The sequence below is a fragment of the Buteo buteo genome, chromosome 3 (assembly GCF_964188355.1).
Source record: "Buteo buteo chromosome 3, bButBut1.hap1.1, whole genome shotgun sequence".
Taxonomy (NCBI): Eukaryota; Metazoa; Chordata; class Aves; order Accipitriformes; family Accipitridae; genus Buteo; species Buteo buteo.
Window position 1 is genome coordinate 27,276,365 of NC_134173.1, and position 18,847 is coordinate 27,295,211.

An 18,847-nucleotide genomic window follows, 5' to 3' on the forward strand; every position below is an offset into this window, starting at 1 on the left:
TTCAAACAACTGTATTCTTAAAACGGTACTTACCCTTGAAAAAGGGTAGGGTAGGTAAATTTCAGGACAGACAGGACATACTGGAAAACAAACACCAAATTAATGGACATCAAACACCTACAGCTTACAACATTAACAAACAATCACAAGAGCAACAAAACACAAAAAGTTTCTACCAAAATGAAGAAAAATAAAAAGAAAAAAAACTTTGGTAATTTCTCTTCCCACACCAGAATGCTGTCCCAGTCACTGTGGAAGGTAGCAGACGCTGAAGTACATGAAGTATGGAGCGGACACAGTGAACGATGGAGTGAAGGCTGCCTTCTGAATTGCTCTTTCACTTTCTGAGCACACTACATGCATCACACCGAATGGGAAAAGGATTAACAGGAACAAAAAGACACCAGCACTTGTCAATTAAAATCATATCATAACCCGGGGCAACCTTTGGCACAACCAAGACCAATAATCTTAACATAATTGTCTTCTGATTAATTCATCTTAGAGACCTAACATTCTGTTTACACACCATTATGTGTAAAATATTAAGTAGTCCATAAAGCCCTTTGGAGATGTAATGTACAGGGTAAAAAAGTGAAGTGCCTGCATCATTGCTTTAGCATGCTTTGTCAGAGTCTGCGCGTATGGATGCTAGTGTCTTTTCCCACTATATATGTATATATGCAAATATGAGGCAGAAATACATATGCCTTTCGATACATATATCGGGATCTAACAACTTCCCATAATGAAGTCTATAAACACTATTCTGCAAAGGTGAAGTATGACTGAAGCTTCCTCAGAGGAAAGGACAGGTATCTGCCATTCCTTCCAGGAGCCAGCAGAAGCTGTCAATGGCAAAAGGAGAAGCTGAAAGCTTTCAACAGAGAGAGGAGACTGTGCTGAGCACTTTGCAAGGTCCAGTTTTTTAGGTGGGGGGAGGGGCGGCTGTCGCTAAGAAGTTGGCATCAATATACAAAGACAAGGCTTGTTGATTCACAATGGGTCATGTTACACATACACTTGTCAGAACAGCCACACAGGTTTTAAATCAGGATGATTTACCTGCACATGTCCATACCCCCCAATGGCATTTACATACCACCTGCAACAACTGGAAGGTCTATATTCTGGTTATTTTTAACTTTATTACACTAAAACCTACATTCAGGTTTGAAAATGGAGACCCTATGTCAAAGTCCTTCCAACTTCTTCTCAAGTATAGTTAAGCCAAGAACCTTTCACAATGCATAAAGCAATCTGGCAGCTCTTCTAGCCCCTTTCTGTTTTATTAATCACTGCTCCTAGCAGTCTGTCAAATCAAGTATATTCTCTCTCCCTACGAACTTTGCTTCACATCTGGACTTCAGTCTACTTCTGGTCGTCCTTAAAGGCAAGTGTACCTTGGAACAGAAACCGGTGGCCAATGCTGAGAAGAGATTTAATTTTCACCTCTGAAATGCTGCTTTCCTCTAACACACCCCCCCCCCCAAGGATATCCATACACTGATTGCTTCAAAAACATCTTTTCTTTCAGAAACCTGCACCAGAAACACAGACACATTCCCTGATAAACAGCGCAGCAAGGAGTGATTACTCTATCTCTTCCTCCCAGAGTGAAAAAACTACTTCAAACTACATTTAAACTATAGAATTTTATTCACAACTTAGCCATCTTCAGCCTACTTCTGCTTAGGCATTTCAGCAATACCAACAGGTGATTAAGTTGAACAGTGGAAAACAGACTTCTTGTCCTCAATTTGCAGGTTAATTAAACTGTCAAAGTTAACAACTGGGAGTTAATGTTTGTTTCACTACTGTTATGACACTTTGAATATTTCACATTTTTCCCTTGGATACTTGGTATTATTGTTCCAGTTAACAGATCTTCTTTTGGGAATGACTGTGCATTCAGTGGTTGCTAGGTACCCAATAATGAAATATATTCAGCATCACCAATGCTTTCAAAGCAGCGTAATTTCTGCCTCTATAACTAACATTTCATTCACTTGAATAACACAATGTCAGCCCTTTACTCTCCTCAATCTGCCAGTACTGAAACGCGTTATGTCGTGGAAAGGTAAAGATGTCCCACACGGGCTAAACCGAGACCGGTGGAAGACAGCTGTATTCTCAATTTCCAGGGCACACTGGAGGAGGGCGGCGGTGGGCCTTTGGGCTGAAACGCGGGGGGGGTGGGGGGTGTCGCTCGTGGGGTAGCCCTCCTCCGGGAGGAGCTGACCCGGCGGCTCTCCCTCAGCAGGGCAAGGCAAGCAGAGGGCACCGTCCCTCCTCCTCCACCTCCTCCTCCTCCTGGGTCCCTCCGCACTTACCTCGCCCTCTCAGGCGCGGCTCCTGCCACAGCGGATCAACTGCCCACCGCCCCCGCACTTCCCTCCGCCTCGCCCGGCCCCGGCCCCGGCCCCGGCCCCTCCGAGACTGGGGAGGCTCCGCGCCCGCCCTCACCTTGTTGGTGAAGCAGGACGCCAGGTAGAAGAGGCAGAAGGCGAGGCCGCCCGCCGGCCTCTTCAAATACATCTGTCACCGCACGCCCCGCCGCGAACGCCTCGGTGCGCGGGCCCGGCCGGCAGCGGCGGCGGCCATCGCAGCGACACGTCGTGCCGCCGCCGCCCCAGTGGGCAGCGGCCGCCCGCCGCCGGGCGCCGCCTCCTTAAAGGGCCGTTGCTGCCGCCTGGCAGCGGTGGGGCGCGTCCCCGCCGAGGGGTTCGGCGCGCTGCCAGGCGGGAAGCTGGGCGTGAGCCGGCAACCTGCGCTCGCAGCCCAGAAAGCCAGCCGTACCCTGGGCTGCATCCCGAGCAGCGTGGCCAGCGGGTCGAGGGAGGGGATTCTGCCCCTCTGCTCCGCTCTGGTGAGACCCCACCTGGAGTGCTGCCTCCAGCTCTGGGGTCCTCAGCACAGGGAAGACATGGGCCTCTTGGAGCAGGACCAGAGGAGGGCCACAAAAACGATCAGAGGGATGGAACACCTCTCCTGTGAGGACAGGCTGAGAGAGTTGGGGTTGTTCAGCCTGGAGAGGAGAAGGCTCCGGGGAGACCTTACTGCAGCCTTTCAATGTATAAAAGGAGCTTATAAGAAAGATGGGGACAGACTTTTTAGTAGGGCCTGTTGCGATAGGACAAGGGGTAATGGTTTTAATGTAAAAGAGGGTAGATTTAGCCTAGATAGAAGGAAGAAATTTTCTATGATGAGGGTGGTGAAACACTGGAACAGGTTGCCCAGAGAGGTGGTAGATGCCCCATCCCTGAGAACATTCAAGGCCAGGTTGGACAGGGCTCTGAGCAACCTGATTAGTTGAAGATGTCCCTGCTTATTACAGGGGGGGTGGGACTAGATGACTGTGAAAGGTCCCTCCCAACCAAAACCATTCTGTGATTCTATGATTCATGGGTGACATGTAAACTATAAATATCCCAGGGAGGTAGAGAAGCGGGGAGAGACGTGACCTGCCTAGTTACAGTTACTGGGTGTTCTTTTATTATGGCCTAGGTAAGCCTTGTTCTTCCCAGATCTGGTATTAGCAAGGTCCTATCTCTGCAGTTCTCACCTTGACTTTGCTCAGGTAATGCAAAGTGCGGGGCTCGCTCTGTACACATACACCCTATTTTTAGAGGACAGAGCAAAGCAGCATAAATAAGGAACTGAGTGTGGCCTAAACTGGGGGCCGAGGGGGACACTAACTGGTAGACCAGAGGCCAAATCCAGCCCATAAAATGAGCCTGTCTAACCTGCTGTGTTCAGCCTCAGAAGACAAAGTCAGCAGAGCACAACAGCTGAATGGTCTCCACCACACCAAGTCAAATGCAAGCATTTTGGTCCATCAGACGCAATCCTAGCTGGTTTGTAAGGAGGTGGCCCAAACCAGATGTCGGATTTCCGGTGTTGAAAGGTTTGGTCCATCCAGGCCTACAGAGATCACTGACATGCTGCTGTAATGGATGCGATAGAGATGGCAGGGTAGGTGATACAGCATTTCCACTTTGGAGCATGTGTTTATGTAAGCATGTCAAATGCGTATTTTGCAAACAAAGGTATACTTTGCATTGTGCCAAAAATTCAGTCTGTAAAGCTTTAAAAAAGAATAAGGAAAGTTTACAGGTGTCTACAAAGACTAATGTAAGCATGTGATAAGAATACTTTTGACTTTTTGTTTTAGTGGACTATCATTTTAATGCAAAATATTACAGTGATATCTGTGTTTCTTGCAGTATTTCTTAGTAAAAGTGGGAAACTCGGGCAAAGATGATACATCTTCCTACAGCAAAATGCAGAGGTGGGTTTGAATTCTTATAAGCCACTTCCAGTGAGGCATTAAGAATGAAGATAGAAATTTCTGCCAATGTGGTTTATCATGACTAACTTGAATTACATATTAAGTAATCGCTATACAGCTTTGGAATTATTTTGAGTAATATGAAGGGAAGTTTCCACTCTATCTAGATTTTTTAAACTATTTTTATTAGGAGATGTGAATGTGTGGCAAAGGATTTTGTTTACATGTTATTTTACAGAACATTTCTTCCTAATATAATTCAGTTCAAAGCTTGATCCATTCATCTAAGAGGTCGTGGGATCAAGGCCTAATCAGGTAATATTTAAGAGACTAATATAGAAAACTTGTTTCTGAAAATTAAAAACAGAATAAAAAGACATAGGCATATTAAGTCATTGTTAATGTCTTTTTGAATCAAGAACTACCAAAACCCATTTTCTTAATCAGTGCTTGTACAGCTGTGCTAGAGTAATGATTTTCTCAGGGCAGCAGGACATTGCTTTGACATTCTGCTCATTTATAAAGCTGATAAATTTAGCCAAAGAAGATTAAAGGGGGCATGGCAGCAATCTTCACACCGCAAAAGGCAGCTGCAGAGGGGAAGAAATAATCTCTTTCCGCCAGGGCTAAGGGCAGGGAGGATAAGAACCACAGTGGTACCGCATCACCAGACAAAGCCATCCTAATGCCTCTATGGCACACACCTGTGTCGTGCCTGCAGGTTGTGCATTACAACCTGGGTCCCTACCCTCTTCCAAACCCTCTGCCCTTCCTTTAGTTGGGGACTTTCTGCAGTCATGAATGCTGGAACAGGTTGTCTTGGGAGATTCTAACATCTTACGTCATTGTAGGTTGTTAAGGTCAAATTAGATGACCTTTGGCCAACAAAGCTGATTCTTGCATGCCTAAGAGTCGACAAGAGTGGCTTTTGCTGGGCCTGCCCTGGCAGCATGGGCATCTAGCAAAAGATGTGTAACGGGCAACTTACTCTGAGCAGGCCGGGGATGCCACAGGGGCTGAATGAGCCCTTACCGCTCCTCCCGCTCTTGGAGCCAGCCAGCTTCGCTAGGCCGGCTTTCTGGGTATCGACAGCGGCTGTGACGGCACTGTAGTCTCCGTTTGCAGAGACCTCTGACAGCTGGTGGTGAGCCAGGCCTGAGGAGGCTCCTGGGCATCGCTTCCTTCCTGCTGGGAAACGAGCTCGAGCAGCGGCCAGGCAGCGACTGCGTTGTAGCAGAACGCCAGCCAGTTGGTCCTGCCCTGGGAACAGGGCATTTTAATGGCAACGCGGTTTCCCAGATAAAGATGCAAGATATGTAAAGATATAAGACATACAAGATTGAGGTGGAGCAGGTGTCAGGCGACACACAAAGTACTTGATTTTGTATTTACGGTGAGTCATGGGATCAGGATCGCTTACGGGTCCTTCCTTCCCCTTCCCTTGGTTACTCCCTTAGGCAGACGCAAACGTCGCCGATCTGATTTCATCCTATCTGTTTCGCTGCCATCGCCCTCGCGCCCCCGCTCTCCATCAGCTGGCGGGGCGGCCGGCCCGCCCGCCGCCTCAGCTGGCAGGCGGCCCCCAGGCCTCGGCGGCCCGCCGGTGACCCCGCGCCCGCCCCGCTGACATCACCGGAAAGGCGGGTGAGGCCCCGAGCCGCCCGCCAATGGGGAGCCTGACGGCAGGCGACGGCAAGAGAGAACGGGGCGGGGGGGGACACCCGGAAGGCGTCGCATAGGGAGCGTCGCTGCCCTGCCGAGAGCCCTCGCCGCGAGCCCCCGCCGCCCGCCCGCCCTCCTGCCGTTGCATGCGCAGATGGACCCGGTAGGAGTCGCCGCCGCCGCCGCCCCCGACGCCCGGCCGGGCCCCGCCTGGCAGAGCAAGGTGAGCGCGGGCTGGGCGGGGGGCGCGGGCCCGGCCCGGCGGCCCTTAACGGCCCGTAGAGGTGCGGCCGCCGCTGGCCTGGCTCCTGCGAGGTGGAGGAGGACAGAGGCCTGTCGGGGCACCGGCGGCGCCGCCGGTACGCGGCGGCCCTTCTTCCGCCCGCCGAAGCGGTGTCAGCAAAAGAAGGGTCACGGTTATTCGGCAAACTGAGCGCTTGGCTCAGCGGCCGGAGGGAGGGAGGGAGGAGCCGCGCTGGGCAGGGCATGGCGTGGTTCGCTGCTCCCGGCAATTATCTCCGCGGTGGAGAGAGCTGCTGTTAGAGCCTGATAAATGAGCCGCTTCTCTCCAAGTCCTGTCGGTGGGCCGGGGGCTGGATCTCGGCGAGTTTGGTGATCGAGGCGGTAGGCAGTGAGTCACGGCTTGGTTGGACTCGTCATCACCCGACCGCCGCCCCCCGGGGCAAAGTTGTATGCGGGCTTCCGCGGCTTTGAGGGGATGTTTATGACGGCTGTCCTTTCAGGGCTCCAGAAATGGGGGAGGAAGCTGTGCGTAAGCCGTTACTGTTGAGTTATTCTAAAAGAAGTTTTACATAGCCTGTGTGTACACTTGTAAGAAAACTTTCTGGGAAGGCTTTGCCCCGTCTTCAGAGGGTACTGACACTGACAGACTGATTCTTCCCACACCCCACCCCACCCCCCCCCGTTAGTAAGTGACCATCAACATCCTTTCAATCGTAGTTCTCCCTAGTGAGTTTATGAAACTACTCTTTGAGTTATTTTCTGTACTTTAGTTCATCATAGTTCCCTAACCGTCTGTAGAAGACAGGCTCTTGTAAGATTACATGAGCTTATTTTAAAGCCAGTGATAGCTAATTGTCCTGATTATTGTGTTGCCACTGCATTTCGTGCCGACTTGAATAAAGTGTTTATTTACAGTGTCCGTGGGGAGCCCCTAACACAACATCAATATCGTGTTCCCTTGCTGATGTAATGAGTGAACAGCTGGCAAAAGAGCTGCAGCTGGAAGAAGAAAATGCTGCTTTTCCTGAAGTGGTTGCGTAAGTTTAAACCCTGGATTAGTGATCTCCATAGTTGTGAAGCCATCTTCTCTTTCTTGTGCGTTTTCTGACAGTGTGCTTAATGCGTAGTGATACAGTAAATGCTTTGCCTATTATCTCCAAACTCTGCTTCTTCAGGTCTTTTTCAGTGAAGACAGCTTCCCCAGTTAAAACTCTTTTCTTAGATGCTCTTCTCTGTCACCCTTCCTTCTTTCTTGATATTTTCTTCACATTGTTTTGGGTGCTTTAAGCTAGTCTGGAAGCTATGCTTTGAGAAACATTGTCAGAAATATTTTTTTTTCTTCCCTTCTAGAGACTCTTGTTAACAGTGTACAGTGTTATTTTGAGAACTGTCAGGTGTATCGCCCATATCCTCCTAATACTTGGAAGCTCTAAACATAGGCCAAGAGCTTACTAGTTCTAAACTCATACAAATATTGCCTGTGTTCATTTCTGTGAAGCAGAGCAAAGCAACGCTGTTTGTTTTTTTAAAATACATAAATATATATACACATACACCTGTATACCTTCTTTCTCTTTCATGAAGGGCATCTTAAAAATACAGCCTAATGCTTCTTACAGAATGGTAAACAAGTAAAAGTTTAAGTAATATTTGTATTGTAAAGGAGTGGCAAAGAGAAATTAAGTCATGCTCTATTAATATTTAGTCTTGGCTTGGCGGGGGGGCAGACAGTTGGGATCCATTAGTTTCTATGCAGCTCTGCATGAAGTCTTTTGTATAGAGTGATGAAATGGTATAAAGCGGTGTTTCTGTTTAGATTACTGTGTTTAATTTTTTAAATTTCTGCTTTCATTTTACATAGTGTTGCTGAAGGACCATTTATTACAGGAGAAAATATTGACACTTCTAGTGACCTAATGCTAGCTCAGATGCTGCAGATGGAATTTGACAGGGAATATGATGCACAGCTTCGGCGTGAAGAGAAGAAGATTAATGGAGATAGCAAAGGTACCCTCATCAGAAGAAATATTTTTGCTTTGGAGATATTCTTGGCACTCTGCTTAAGTTGACAGAGCTGTGAGGAAGTAGCAAATCCCTGATAATCACAGACACGCTTATTTGTTTTGTCTCTTAAGTCTCCATATCCTTTGAAAATTATCGGAAGGTGCATCCCTATGACAGTGACAGCTCAGAGGATGAGGTTGATTGGCAGGATACCCGTCATGATCCTTATAGAGCAGGTATGTGGCAGTTTTAAACAATACAATTTCTTCGGTTAATAGACCTAAGAAAATGATATAGTTAAATAGGTTTTTTGAATGTAGGGAGACATACCAGTTGTATGTAAAAGGAGGTCACCTAACTGGGAGGTGTTATGCAGGAAGTTGGGCGGGTAACTTCAGGCTTCTGTCTGCCAGTACATTGGCTTTGGTGGCTGAATCGGGCAAAATAACTATTGTACATGGAAAGCATTGTGGGATATGCATATCTGTCATCTACATTTGCCTAGGGCCGTCTGCACATTATATTGAATATTGCTGTCATTGACACGCCAAAAGTGTATCTGACATCCCAGAAAAGACATAGAAGTAAGTCATAACATAGCAAAAGAAGCTGTCTTGTTTAGGGTAAGAGAAGACTGCATTAAGATCATACGATGGAAGTATTTTAGTCTGTTTAATAAATAAAATTATGTTACTTTTGTGGGTATTGTGGAACCTTTATGAGCATTGGTTATGTTTGCTTAAGTGTAAAGTTTGATTTATTTTTCTCACTGCTGGCAGATAAACCTACTACTACACCAAGAAAGGGCTTCGTAGGAAAAGGAAAAGACATTACTACTAAACACGATGAAGTGGTATGTGGAAGAAAGAATACTGCTCGCATGGAAAATGTAAGTGAAAACTTAGGGAAACTCATTTTGTGTGTGAAACTGGAATGCTGTAATTCAGCCAAAGAACTAATGCTTGTCCATCTGTGCTACTGTATACGGTGCTGATTTTTTTTCTTTCATTGGATGAAAGCAATGCAGTGTTTGGAGTAGTTACTCAAATTGGCAGTTCGAGTTGTATGGGTTTTTTGTTTAGTAATAGTTTGTTAATGACCATGATTCAAGAATTTGCACAAAACTGTTTTGGCAAAACAAAGCTATCAGCAAGTTTGTTATACAGGCAAATAAAACACCAAGGCTGTTTTTGAAAAGCATAGCTATTGTGTAGCCTATTTTTTTTTTTTATTAATTTTGCCTGATGAGCCAAGTAACTCATTTTCAGTAAATTGTTTGACTTGGAGCTTTTCAGTCTGTTTATCCATAGTACATAACTTCCATTTTCTTTAATGTAACTGCTGCAACTTCTGCAAATAAGGAAACGTTGCAAGTGCTATTTTTACAGGATGTTAGATAATCTCATGTCAATTTGGGTGGAACTTCGAGTTCTGAGTTTAGAGCAATACGTTATTTAACGTAGTGACAACATTACACAAAGTGGGTTTCACTTAGGTCCTAATCTACCCTAGGTTTTTGGCAATCAGAATGAGAAATTTCTGCTTGTGCCAACTTTTGGTGTCTGCTAGTAACAATACTTAAATTTCTATTATTTCTACTTGTAGTTTGCACCTGAATTCCAAGTTGGGGATGGAATTGGGATGGACTTAAAGTTATCAAATCAAGTCTTCAACGCCTTAAAGCAACACGCGTACTCTGAGGAACGTCGAAGTGCAAGGCTCCATGAAAAGAAGGAGCACTCCACTGCTGTATGTTTTTAATAAAGTATCTCTATATAGTTTTTAGCTTGTGTAACAGCTGAACACTGTTTTGGTAATTTCCTTGAAACATTCCATTTTTAGTAAAAGAATTAAGTGATATTATGTTAGCATTGCTGAAGGAGATGGTATCATCCAGCTCCTACTAGAAAAAGGCTGTCTTTATTTGAGTTGCATTACTGTGACAGCCATATCAAAATAAGACCAAGCAGCTTCCATATTTTTCCTTTGTCTTTCTAAACTTGTCTTTTAATCAGCTACAATGAAAAAACTGCCTAGAGATTATTTATAGAAACCATCCAGAGGACTAATCCTCTGCAGCTGAACCATGTGGCTTGAAATATGTCTTCATAGCAAGTTTCAGGAAGGTGAGGTGATCAAGTAGACTCTGACCTAATAATTTATGAAGTCAGTTGATATGCTTTATGGGTGAGTTGAGAGCAGGGCCTCTGGTAATTCCTGCTGTGGACTTCTTCAAATTTGGGTGTTCTGCTTTATTTTATTGTTACTGATATAAAAGGAATATAAAATTTGGGATATTTTGATTCATGATTTGTAAAGACTTCTTGAAAACACTATGGAAAGCGCACTTGAGTCACAGTCTGTACTTTATGTAGAATTGGTAAAATATGATATGTGCTATACAGCTCCAAGGTATCTGAGAGTATTAATTCTTAGGGGCTAAAGATGACAGTGCTGGAGCAGTTTGGCTTTGCTTCATCTGTTTGTTTTGTTTTGTTTTTTTCTCTCTATCAGTTGAGAGAATGATCTTCATACATTATTCCTTCCACTCAGTTCAACGCTTGCAGCATATAAATACTCTAAACTCACTGTAAAGCAAAGAATTATTTTAATGAATTGCATATTCATTTCTTGCCTGTAGGAGAAAGCAGTGGATCCTAAAACGCGTTTACTTCTGTATAAGATGGTCAACGCTGGGATGCTGGAGACCATCACAGGCTGCATCAGCACAGGAAAAGAATCTGTTGTTTTTCATGCATATGGAGGAAAGTAAGTATATTGTTTGTTACTGACAGTAGCTTCAAGTACCAGAGATGGTCGAAAAAGCAGAAACCACAAAAATATTTAAATCTGCAGCTTTCATTCCCAAGACTTAAAGTTTGTATTCACGTATATGCAGATAATAGTAAAATCTGAAAACTAAATGGTACCAACCGTAAAGTAAAAACATCCTCACTTTCCTCCTTGGAGACCATTTAATGAATGGGGACAAATCCACTGTAGCTTTTTGGGGAAAAATATGTACTCCTTTTATAAAAAAGAAGTCTTGAGATTTTGGGGAATGCTTTCTGCTGACTTGCCCCAGACTACAGAGCTGTCATGATGATCTTAGGCTATCTAAAGATTGTCTTTCCATACAGGTAGATGACTGTATTATCAGCTCCATCTGTACAATTCAGGGGAGGTGCTGTTTGTTACTTTGGGTTACCTTGAGAATGGTGTTGGGATGCTGTTCACTTTGCAAGTTGTGCAAGAGTCCAGTTTTGAAGGCTACCATGCTGGAAGTATTGTAGTATGTTAGTAGTGATTGTAGTACATTGAAACACCACTAGTTTGAAGTGAGTAAAGAAAGAGCTAGTAAACCCCAAATACAGGTAACCTGTTTAGAGACGTCAAGAGAGAAGTAGCTTGAGGGTGGGGAGAAGAGATGCGGTGTTTTTTTTGGGGTGTGTGGGGATTTGGGGGGTTGTTTTTTTTAATTGAACTTTGCTTGAATGATGTTCAGGAGTATTCTTTTGCTTAGTATTCAACGGGCAATATCTTTGTGGTGCTTAACAAAACATTGTGATGCTATCATTATTGTTCTAATGCAGGACTTTTTTCACTTGTAATTTCTTGAAGCAAGAACATCCATTAACAGGGCTGTTATTAGCTATGATATTTAAGTAAAATATTAACAAATTGGTAGAGGGAACCTATTTGGTAAGCAACATATAATCAAAATGCCAAAACATAAACATTCATATATAAGCTTAATCATAGAACTCTTAACTTGAATTGGCTTCCAAATTTGATAGAAAATGAGATCTTTTTCCTCTCTTATATTAAAAATCGCTAATCTTGCAATGTTTAAAAAAATAAAAACCCAAACCCATGCATTTGCTTGTAAAGATGTGAATAATTAACTTTGTTAAATATTTGACTTTTTCCATGAGAAGTGCAACTGAAGATAAAGTTATACCTCCAGAATGTGCCATCAAAGTGTTTAAAACAACTCTTAATGAATTCAAGAACCGTGACAAATACATTAAGGATGACTACAGATTTAAAGACCGCTTCAGTAAATTGAATCCACGAAAGATTATTCGTATGTGGGCTGAGAAAGAAATGCATAACTTAACAAGGTAAAGGAAAAAAAGTGTAGTTGCCAAATGCCTGTTGGTTTCCTATTTTCTGTTTAAGGGAGATACACTATGTCTGGATAGAAGTTTAGATTTGATTTTTAGGCTAAATAGTATACAGCCTGGCACAGATTGAATAAGCCTCTGGTTTCTTACAGTTTAATGAATTGTCAGCATCTTCAGGGATTTGGCAGCAGAATTTACAAGCCCATGAAGTTAAGAGGCTCTAGCTGTAAAAGTAATTAGTTTTCAGTGAGCATTGTTAGACCTACTTATGACTTTAAGATCTGAATTTTCCTATGTGAAATATATACTTTTATTCAATTTGGTCTATTTCAAAGACTTTTTGACCGTGGATCAAGTTTCTCACACACAGCTCTCTAAGATTGGAAATGAGCAAGCAGGAACTAGAACTGTAGGGTTTGGGGGGGGTGTTTTGTTTTTCTTAATCAGTATCTATTTTCTGATCCACAGAATGCAGAATGCAGGAATTCCTTGTCCTCAAGTGGTTATCCTTAAGAAACACGTCTTGGTTATGTCTTTCATTGGCCAGGATCAAGTCCCAGCTCCTAAACTAAAGGATGTAACACTTAGTAGTGAAGATATGAAAAAGGCCTACTATCAGATTCTTAATGTAAGCCAGTGCTGATGTCTCCTCCAATTTTGGGTTGTGTTTTCTTTTAGGGGAATAACTTAAATGACAAATCAGCATTTATTTACTTTTCAGGATGCTTGCATCACTTTCAAGATACGGAGTCCAAAGGCTTATTTTGCTGCTGTTTAATGTGTGACTTAGAATAAATAAGAAATTATGCACTAAAAAAAAATAATAAATTGAATCTTAATCTGAGTGGAAAACATGCTGGAACTTGATGACAAACAGATACTTAGCAGCAGAGGAATTGTGAGCAAGTAGTCCTCCTTTTATAGAAGCAGTATGTGGTTTAGTAAGCTCTCTGATGTCTTTCTGGGCTTACCGAGTACTTAATTTACAGTGCTTAAGCACCTTCCAGTGGATAACCCCTCCTCACCCCCCTTTGTAACAAATCTAGAAATCAGAGAATGAATTAGAATATTTCATGGTGGATACTTTACTTTCCTATTATCTGCTGTAATTGGTTCAAACATGTACCTGCTAACTGTCCACTCGCTACTAGCTTCCTGTAGACATTAAAAAAAAAAACAACCCAACCAACCCAGCAGCTTGATAATATGAATGGTCTGTGCCTCAAATCTTGAGACCAGTAGAGCAACACAACCATGTTTTAAGTGAATATGCATACTAGTTAGGATTCAGTAGCTAAGACTGAGACTTCTTTCCTGTGTGATAGGGGTGAGAATGACAGGTATATTTAGAGAACGTGTTTATCTGCCTCATGTACTTGGACTGGTTGGCAGAGCTGATGTGAGTTTACCAGAGTGATTCTTCTGACTTGCCAAAGCGAAGCTCAGTGATAAAAGCTTTGTTTGCTGGCAGTTTACCAAAACTGCAATTCCCTGTATGGAACTTTGTTGAAGACTTTGGGGGGGGGGGCAGTAAATTAGGAGGGCAGTTGTGGAAAGCCTTTTTTTTTTGTTATAGTCATGCAAACTGTATTTATTTGGAGTATAGCATACTTCATTCATTAATTTGGTTCCTTGCAGATGATGCAACAGTTGTATAAGGAGTGCAACCTAGTCCATGCAGATCTGAGTGAATACAATATGCTTTGGCATGACGGGAAGGTGAGCTTATTCTTAATGTGGGAAGGAAAGGTTTCATCTAATGTGAAATGTTAATACAAAGTGAATTGCTATCTCTCTGGGGCTACAGGTCTGGCTTATTGATGTCAGTCAGTCTGTGGAGCCAACCCATCCTCATGGACTTGAGTTTTTGTTCAGAGACTGTAGGAATGTTTCACAGGTAAGACCTCTTTGTCTGACAGCCTTCTGTTATGCTGAATGTTTTTCAAGATAAAATCAATTCAGAGCTAACTAAAAATCAACCAATACAACTCCATAAAAAATGATCACCACCGCATATATATATATGTATACATAAGATTGCTCTTGCATATTGTCGGTACTGATGGTGTTCTCCAAAAGGGAAAAAAGTGTGGAAGAATAAAACGGTACCACTAGAACTTAAAACTGCTTTTAGTTATTTTTACCTGTAGGTCAACAAAAGCAAAAATACGACTTTGACTAAATATTGTAATTGTAACTTGGGGAAGGAAAAGGAGTATTTTGTTTTGTGTAGTAAAGTGTTTAATGTGTGCTTTTTATATTGACTAGTTCTTCCAGAAAGGAGGTGTGGCAGAAGCACTTAATGAGCGTGAACTCTTCAATGCTGTCTCAGGTTTAAATATTACAGCTGACAATGAAGTAGACTTCCAAGCAGAGGTACAGCTTTCTCTGTGTCTTAACATTTTAATCTGGTTAGTTACAGTAGCTATTGTGATACCTTACCTTTCCACGTTTAGTTTGTATGATTAGTGTGTGCAAGTATAATTTTAGCAATCATTCTGCATCTCTCTTTCAAAACTTGATTATTTCAACCTAATACAGACTGTCAGAAACTCAGATTGACAGACCTCTCCACCCCCTTTCCTGATCCTCCTGCTCTGAGTATAAAAAGTTTCATGTTGCATACAGTTGCTTCTTTTGTTGTTATGGAAAATGTAGTGATCTGTTTTAGGTTAAAAGCTAGCTTTGTTATCTTTCCTTATATACCTTAAAGGTTGTGCAGAGAAAGGAAAACTGGGTTAAAAATAATACTTGTTCTCCTGCTTATTTTTCATGTTACATATTTTACCTTACTTGAATTTAAAGTTTAGGCTAGCATTTTCAATTTTCAAGCCTAAAATCATGCTAATGTAAATATGGACCAGGAATCTTTGGTCACCTTTGGCTTTTAATTTTCAAATTTTGGCTGTAACTCCTCAAGGCATGCATCCCGATATCAGACATTTATAAAAATAATTAAAGTAAGGGCAACATAGCAGTTCTGCGCTACTGGATTCCTAATGATAGTTTAGGTTTATGCTAGTCCAGCATATAGTAGGTGGGAGCTTGCAACTAGTTAACTCCTGGGGTAGGTCCTGCAAGTGAGGAAGAGATAAACGGAACACAATGTCACTGTTACATGATCCTTATGTATTGGTTAATCGAGCAAAAATCAATTCCCTCACTGACTGTTGTGAGAATTGGGGTTGGGGCTGGTGGTGCTGGGGGGTGGGGTTGTTGTAAGCACAAAAGATGACATAAAACAAGTGTTATTGGAAGGACTTACTTTACTGTTTACATAGAGGTGAATTTGAGCAGCCCATCCTTAAACTTCAGACTTTGACTTTAGTCATTAGTAACTAAAATTATCTCCCCTGGAGTACAGGAGGAAGTAATCCAAATGTAACAATCTGATGATCACAGTAAGCTACTGTACTGTGTTACTTTGATTGTACAAACATCAAAGTATAACTGTCTTCAACTTCCACCGTTAAAAATGGTTGCAGTGGATTTGTAATCTTAGTATTGGAATTTCTCCAATGCTGATGGATTGGCTGAGTTACAGTAGAGGTGTTCAGAGTTGGAGAAAGGGACACTTCTGTACTTCAGGGAATACAGCTGAAGTCTTAAGAATCATCCAGTCCTCCCTGTAACTCATGCATTTCAGTTACATAGCATGAAACTATAAAGGAGTGGTGTTCATTTTACTAGCTTGTTGAGAACAGATGTTTCAAGCTGTACTTCCAAAGTATGTTGCTGCATACAAGTGACTGAATCATTGAAATAGCAGTATGGGATATATCTGATCAGTCATCTGAAGCTACCTTTTAACACTGTTTAGAAACATTCTGGTGCAGGTGTGTTTTTATGATTTCAGCATGGATTTATTTTTGGCTCTCTAGATTGAAGCTCTGGAGAAGATGAATGAAGATCACGTGCAGAATCATGGAAAGAAACTGTCAATGTTTTCAAATGATGGAGACCCACCTATATATGATGAATAGCACCGAGTGTATAGCTGCTAAAGAAACGAAACACAAATTTACTGCTTCTAACTATGTTGGTGCAGTGGTAAATGTCAACTACCAATGTCAAGAGAGAGTGGTTGACTGGGAATACCAAAATGGAAAACGCAGCGAGCGTATAGTGATGCCTCAGTGTTGTTTTTTTTTAACATAGCCCACACATCAGGCTGGCACTGTGAGAATGGACTGTCACTACCTCTTCAGATGGTCTGACAACTTCACCAATTGCCCAGTTACATCAGACTAATGTAGCTGAGGTGGTCCTATGTTGCATGATTCAGAGCTTATATATTTTAGTTTTAAAAAACAATTTTTAAAAATAATTTGAAGTATTTAGTGGGAAAACATACTAGGAGAGTCCCTCTTTTTTTCCTATTGCTACTTGAAAAACTAATTAAAAATTGCATATGGACACAATGTCAGTGAACCTTTTATCCTTCTCCACCAAGGGCAAAACGAAAATTCAAACTATGCGCTGCAATCATGTGAAAATGTTAATTTACCAAACCAGTGTCCTTATATATGCAAAAGTCTGGACCTTTTCATTTGAATTACATGGAATGTGGCTCTATGTATCTCTGTAAATACAGTTGGGTATTACATGAGAAATGGATTTGAATCCAACCAGCAGAGGACTTCTTTGGTGATGTGCCAGGAAATCCTGAGGGCTGCATCCAAGTTGCATAGCAAAGAGTAAGTTCAGTTAGCTTCACTCTTAATATACAAGTGGTTCCAAGAACTCGGTGCAAGCAAAAAAAAAAATAATTAACAATCCTGTCTCTAAATTGAAATTCTGGGTACAGCATTGAACATTCTTACTCACTCTGAAGATAATCATAGACTATGAAAACTAAATAGTGATCATCAGTATTTTTAAATGAAACTTTTTGCTTACAAGTGCAAAAGAATACTCAAATTTTGTCTTTTTCTCATGCTTTTATTCTTAATGTCAGTCTTTATTTTAGCAAGTTCTAAAAATCTAGCAATGTTTCTCTCCAAAACAACACCTTTAAAGATGAACTGATGGAGTGGGATGGTTTGGAATTAAGAAATTCTGATCAACTTATCTTTAACTCTGATTGCTGTTTCTGATGCTGCTCTTTATCAAGCAGAATACAGTGTTGCTACATGTGACATTCTCACAGTGTGCTGTGAAAGTAATTTTTTAAATTTTTTTGTTGTTGGAAAACTGGTGGTGAAGTAAAAACTTAAGATCTTCTGGTGGTATTCTTGTATGGTTCTTTGTATCATACAGGTCTTCATTGATCTTCAGTGCTGCACTAAAGCAGTGTTAGGGTAGGACTACCCTAGTTCATTATAACAATAGAAAAATTACTATTTTGGTGGATACTACATAAACAGTAAACAACCTTGACATTTTTGCCAGTTTCATCGCGGTACTTGCATCCTCTTCCCTTTTTTAAGTTAGACAATTGTCTTGCATTTACCCCTTACTTTTGAAATAAAGTCTTTTGGAGGCAAGTCCGTTCCTAATTGCTCAGTGAAACTGCTGCCCATAATAATAATATCAGGGAAAGAACAGACTAGGTACTGAGAGGAAGGTGCTACACTTACCTAACCCCTTCAGGAAGACTGAAAGATTCTGTTGCCAAATATAACCAAATCTTCCTCAAAGCATTCAGAGGCGGCTTTTAAAAAGCAAAGCATAGTCCTATTCTAGGCTTATTACAAGGTTCAATACTCTAACATTTCTTAGAGAAAAAATTATCTCAAAGCAGTTGCTAATGCCTTACAGTGTGCTTGTCTAGGAAAGGTGTTGATTGTTAAGGATGTTTGCATCAAGTGAGGGGGAAGAGAGAGCAGACATAAGGGAAAGGGAGGGGAGGGTGGTTTTGGAGCTGTCACTGAAACAGAGGCACCTGCCTCTATCATTGTGCTTGAATGGAAGCATCAGTTGTTACTGTCATTTTTAATTTCTTTCTAAAATATGTCTAGCACAGATTAAAAAAAAACACCACCACAAAAAAACAAATAAAGCAGCAATGGTCCTCAAGTCTGTGATTTAAAGCTACTGGGCCCAATATTGCCTAAACATCTTCTAGCAGTAAAATTGGCTGAGGAATTTGCTTTGAGATTTTAAGATGTCCAGGCACTTTGTCAAGTAGTTGAAAATAAGGGAAAAACTTGCTGAAGTGAGCATTTTCTCGGATGACTTTGAAATAAAAGGTTCTGGGATTATTATTAAGCAAATAGAATCTCTTAGAAGTACATATAGATTTTTCATTGTTAATTAAGCCATTAACTTTTCTGACATTATGACTATTCTAATGGCCAATTCTAAAACCATCACAGTAGTTTCAATTTGTGTGTTTATATCTTTGTCTGCTGATTTCCCCCACATGAGCCCTGGTTTTCTACTATCTTAATACTCCTACTGCAATTAGAGAAAGTGCTTGCTGTCCCATAGGAAAGTTGTAGAATGTTAAAAGTCAGTAGAATTTCTTAAATTTTGACCTTGGATTAAACAAACTTTTGGCTAACATGCAATGAAGTTT

The 18,847-nt window shown here is 41.9% G+C and overlaps 2 protein-coding genes across 17 annotated transcripts in view; one reads left to right on the top strand and one right to left on the bottom strand.

Annotated features, from left to right (window-relative positions):
- Nucleotides 1–2,635, bottom strand: part of SLC35D4 (solute carrier family 35 member D4) — a 104,775-nt gene extending 102,140 nt beyond the window's left edge. For all 15 annotated transcript variants that reach the window (XM_075023133.1, XM_075023130.1, XM_075023139.1 and 12 more), the window contains exons 1-2: nucleotides 2,467–2,635; nucleotides 34–80 (exon numbers count right to left, since the gene is read on the bottom strand). In XM_075023133.1, coding sequence (XP_074879234.1) covers nucleotides 34–80; nucleotides 2,467–2,538 — 119 coding nt within the window. In that variant the 5' untranslated portion in view covers nucleotides 2,539–2,635. The remainder of the gene's footprint in view (nucleotides 1–33; nucleotides 81–2,466) is intronic.
- Nucleotides 2,636–5,974: 3,339 nt separating this feature from the next.
- On the top strand, nucleotides 5,975–17,552 carry RIOK3 (RIO kinase 3). 2 transcript variants are annotated; one of them, XM_075023123.1, is made up of 13 exons: nucleotides 5,975–6,176; nucleotides 7,112–7,233; nucleotides 8,058–8,203; nucleotides 8,332–8,436; nucleotides 8,980–9,089; nucleotides 9,806–9,949; nucleotides 10,842–10,969; nucleotides 12,136–12,324; nucleotides 12,796–12,955; nucleotides 13,966–14,046; nucleotides 14,135–14,224; nucleotides 14,596–14,703; nucleotides 16,209–17,552. In XM_075023123.1, exons 1-13 carry the CDS (start codon nucleotides 6,108–6,110, stop codon nucleotides 16,308–16,310), a joined length of 1,554 nt encoding a protein of 517 aa, XP_074879224.1. In that variant the 5' UTR covers nucleotides 5,975–6,107; the 3' UTR covers nucleotides 16,311–17,552. The 2 variants fall into 2 exon arrangements, with proteins under 2 accessions (XP_074879224.1, XP_074879223.1); XM_075023122.1 differs by lacking the exon at nucleotides 5,975–6,176 and adding an exon at nucleotides 6,507–6,721.
- The last annotated feature ends 1,295 nt before the right edge of the window (nucleotides 17,553–18,847 follow it).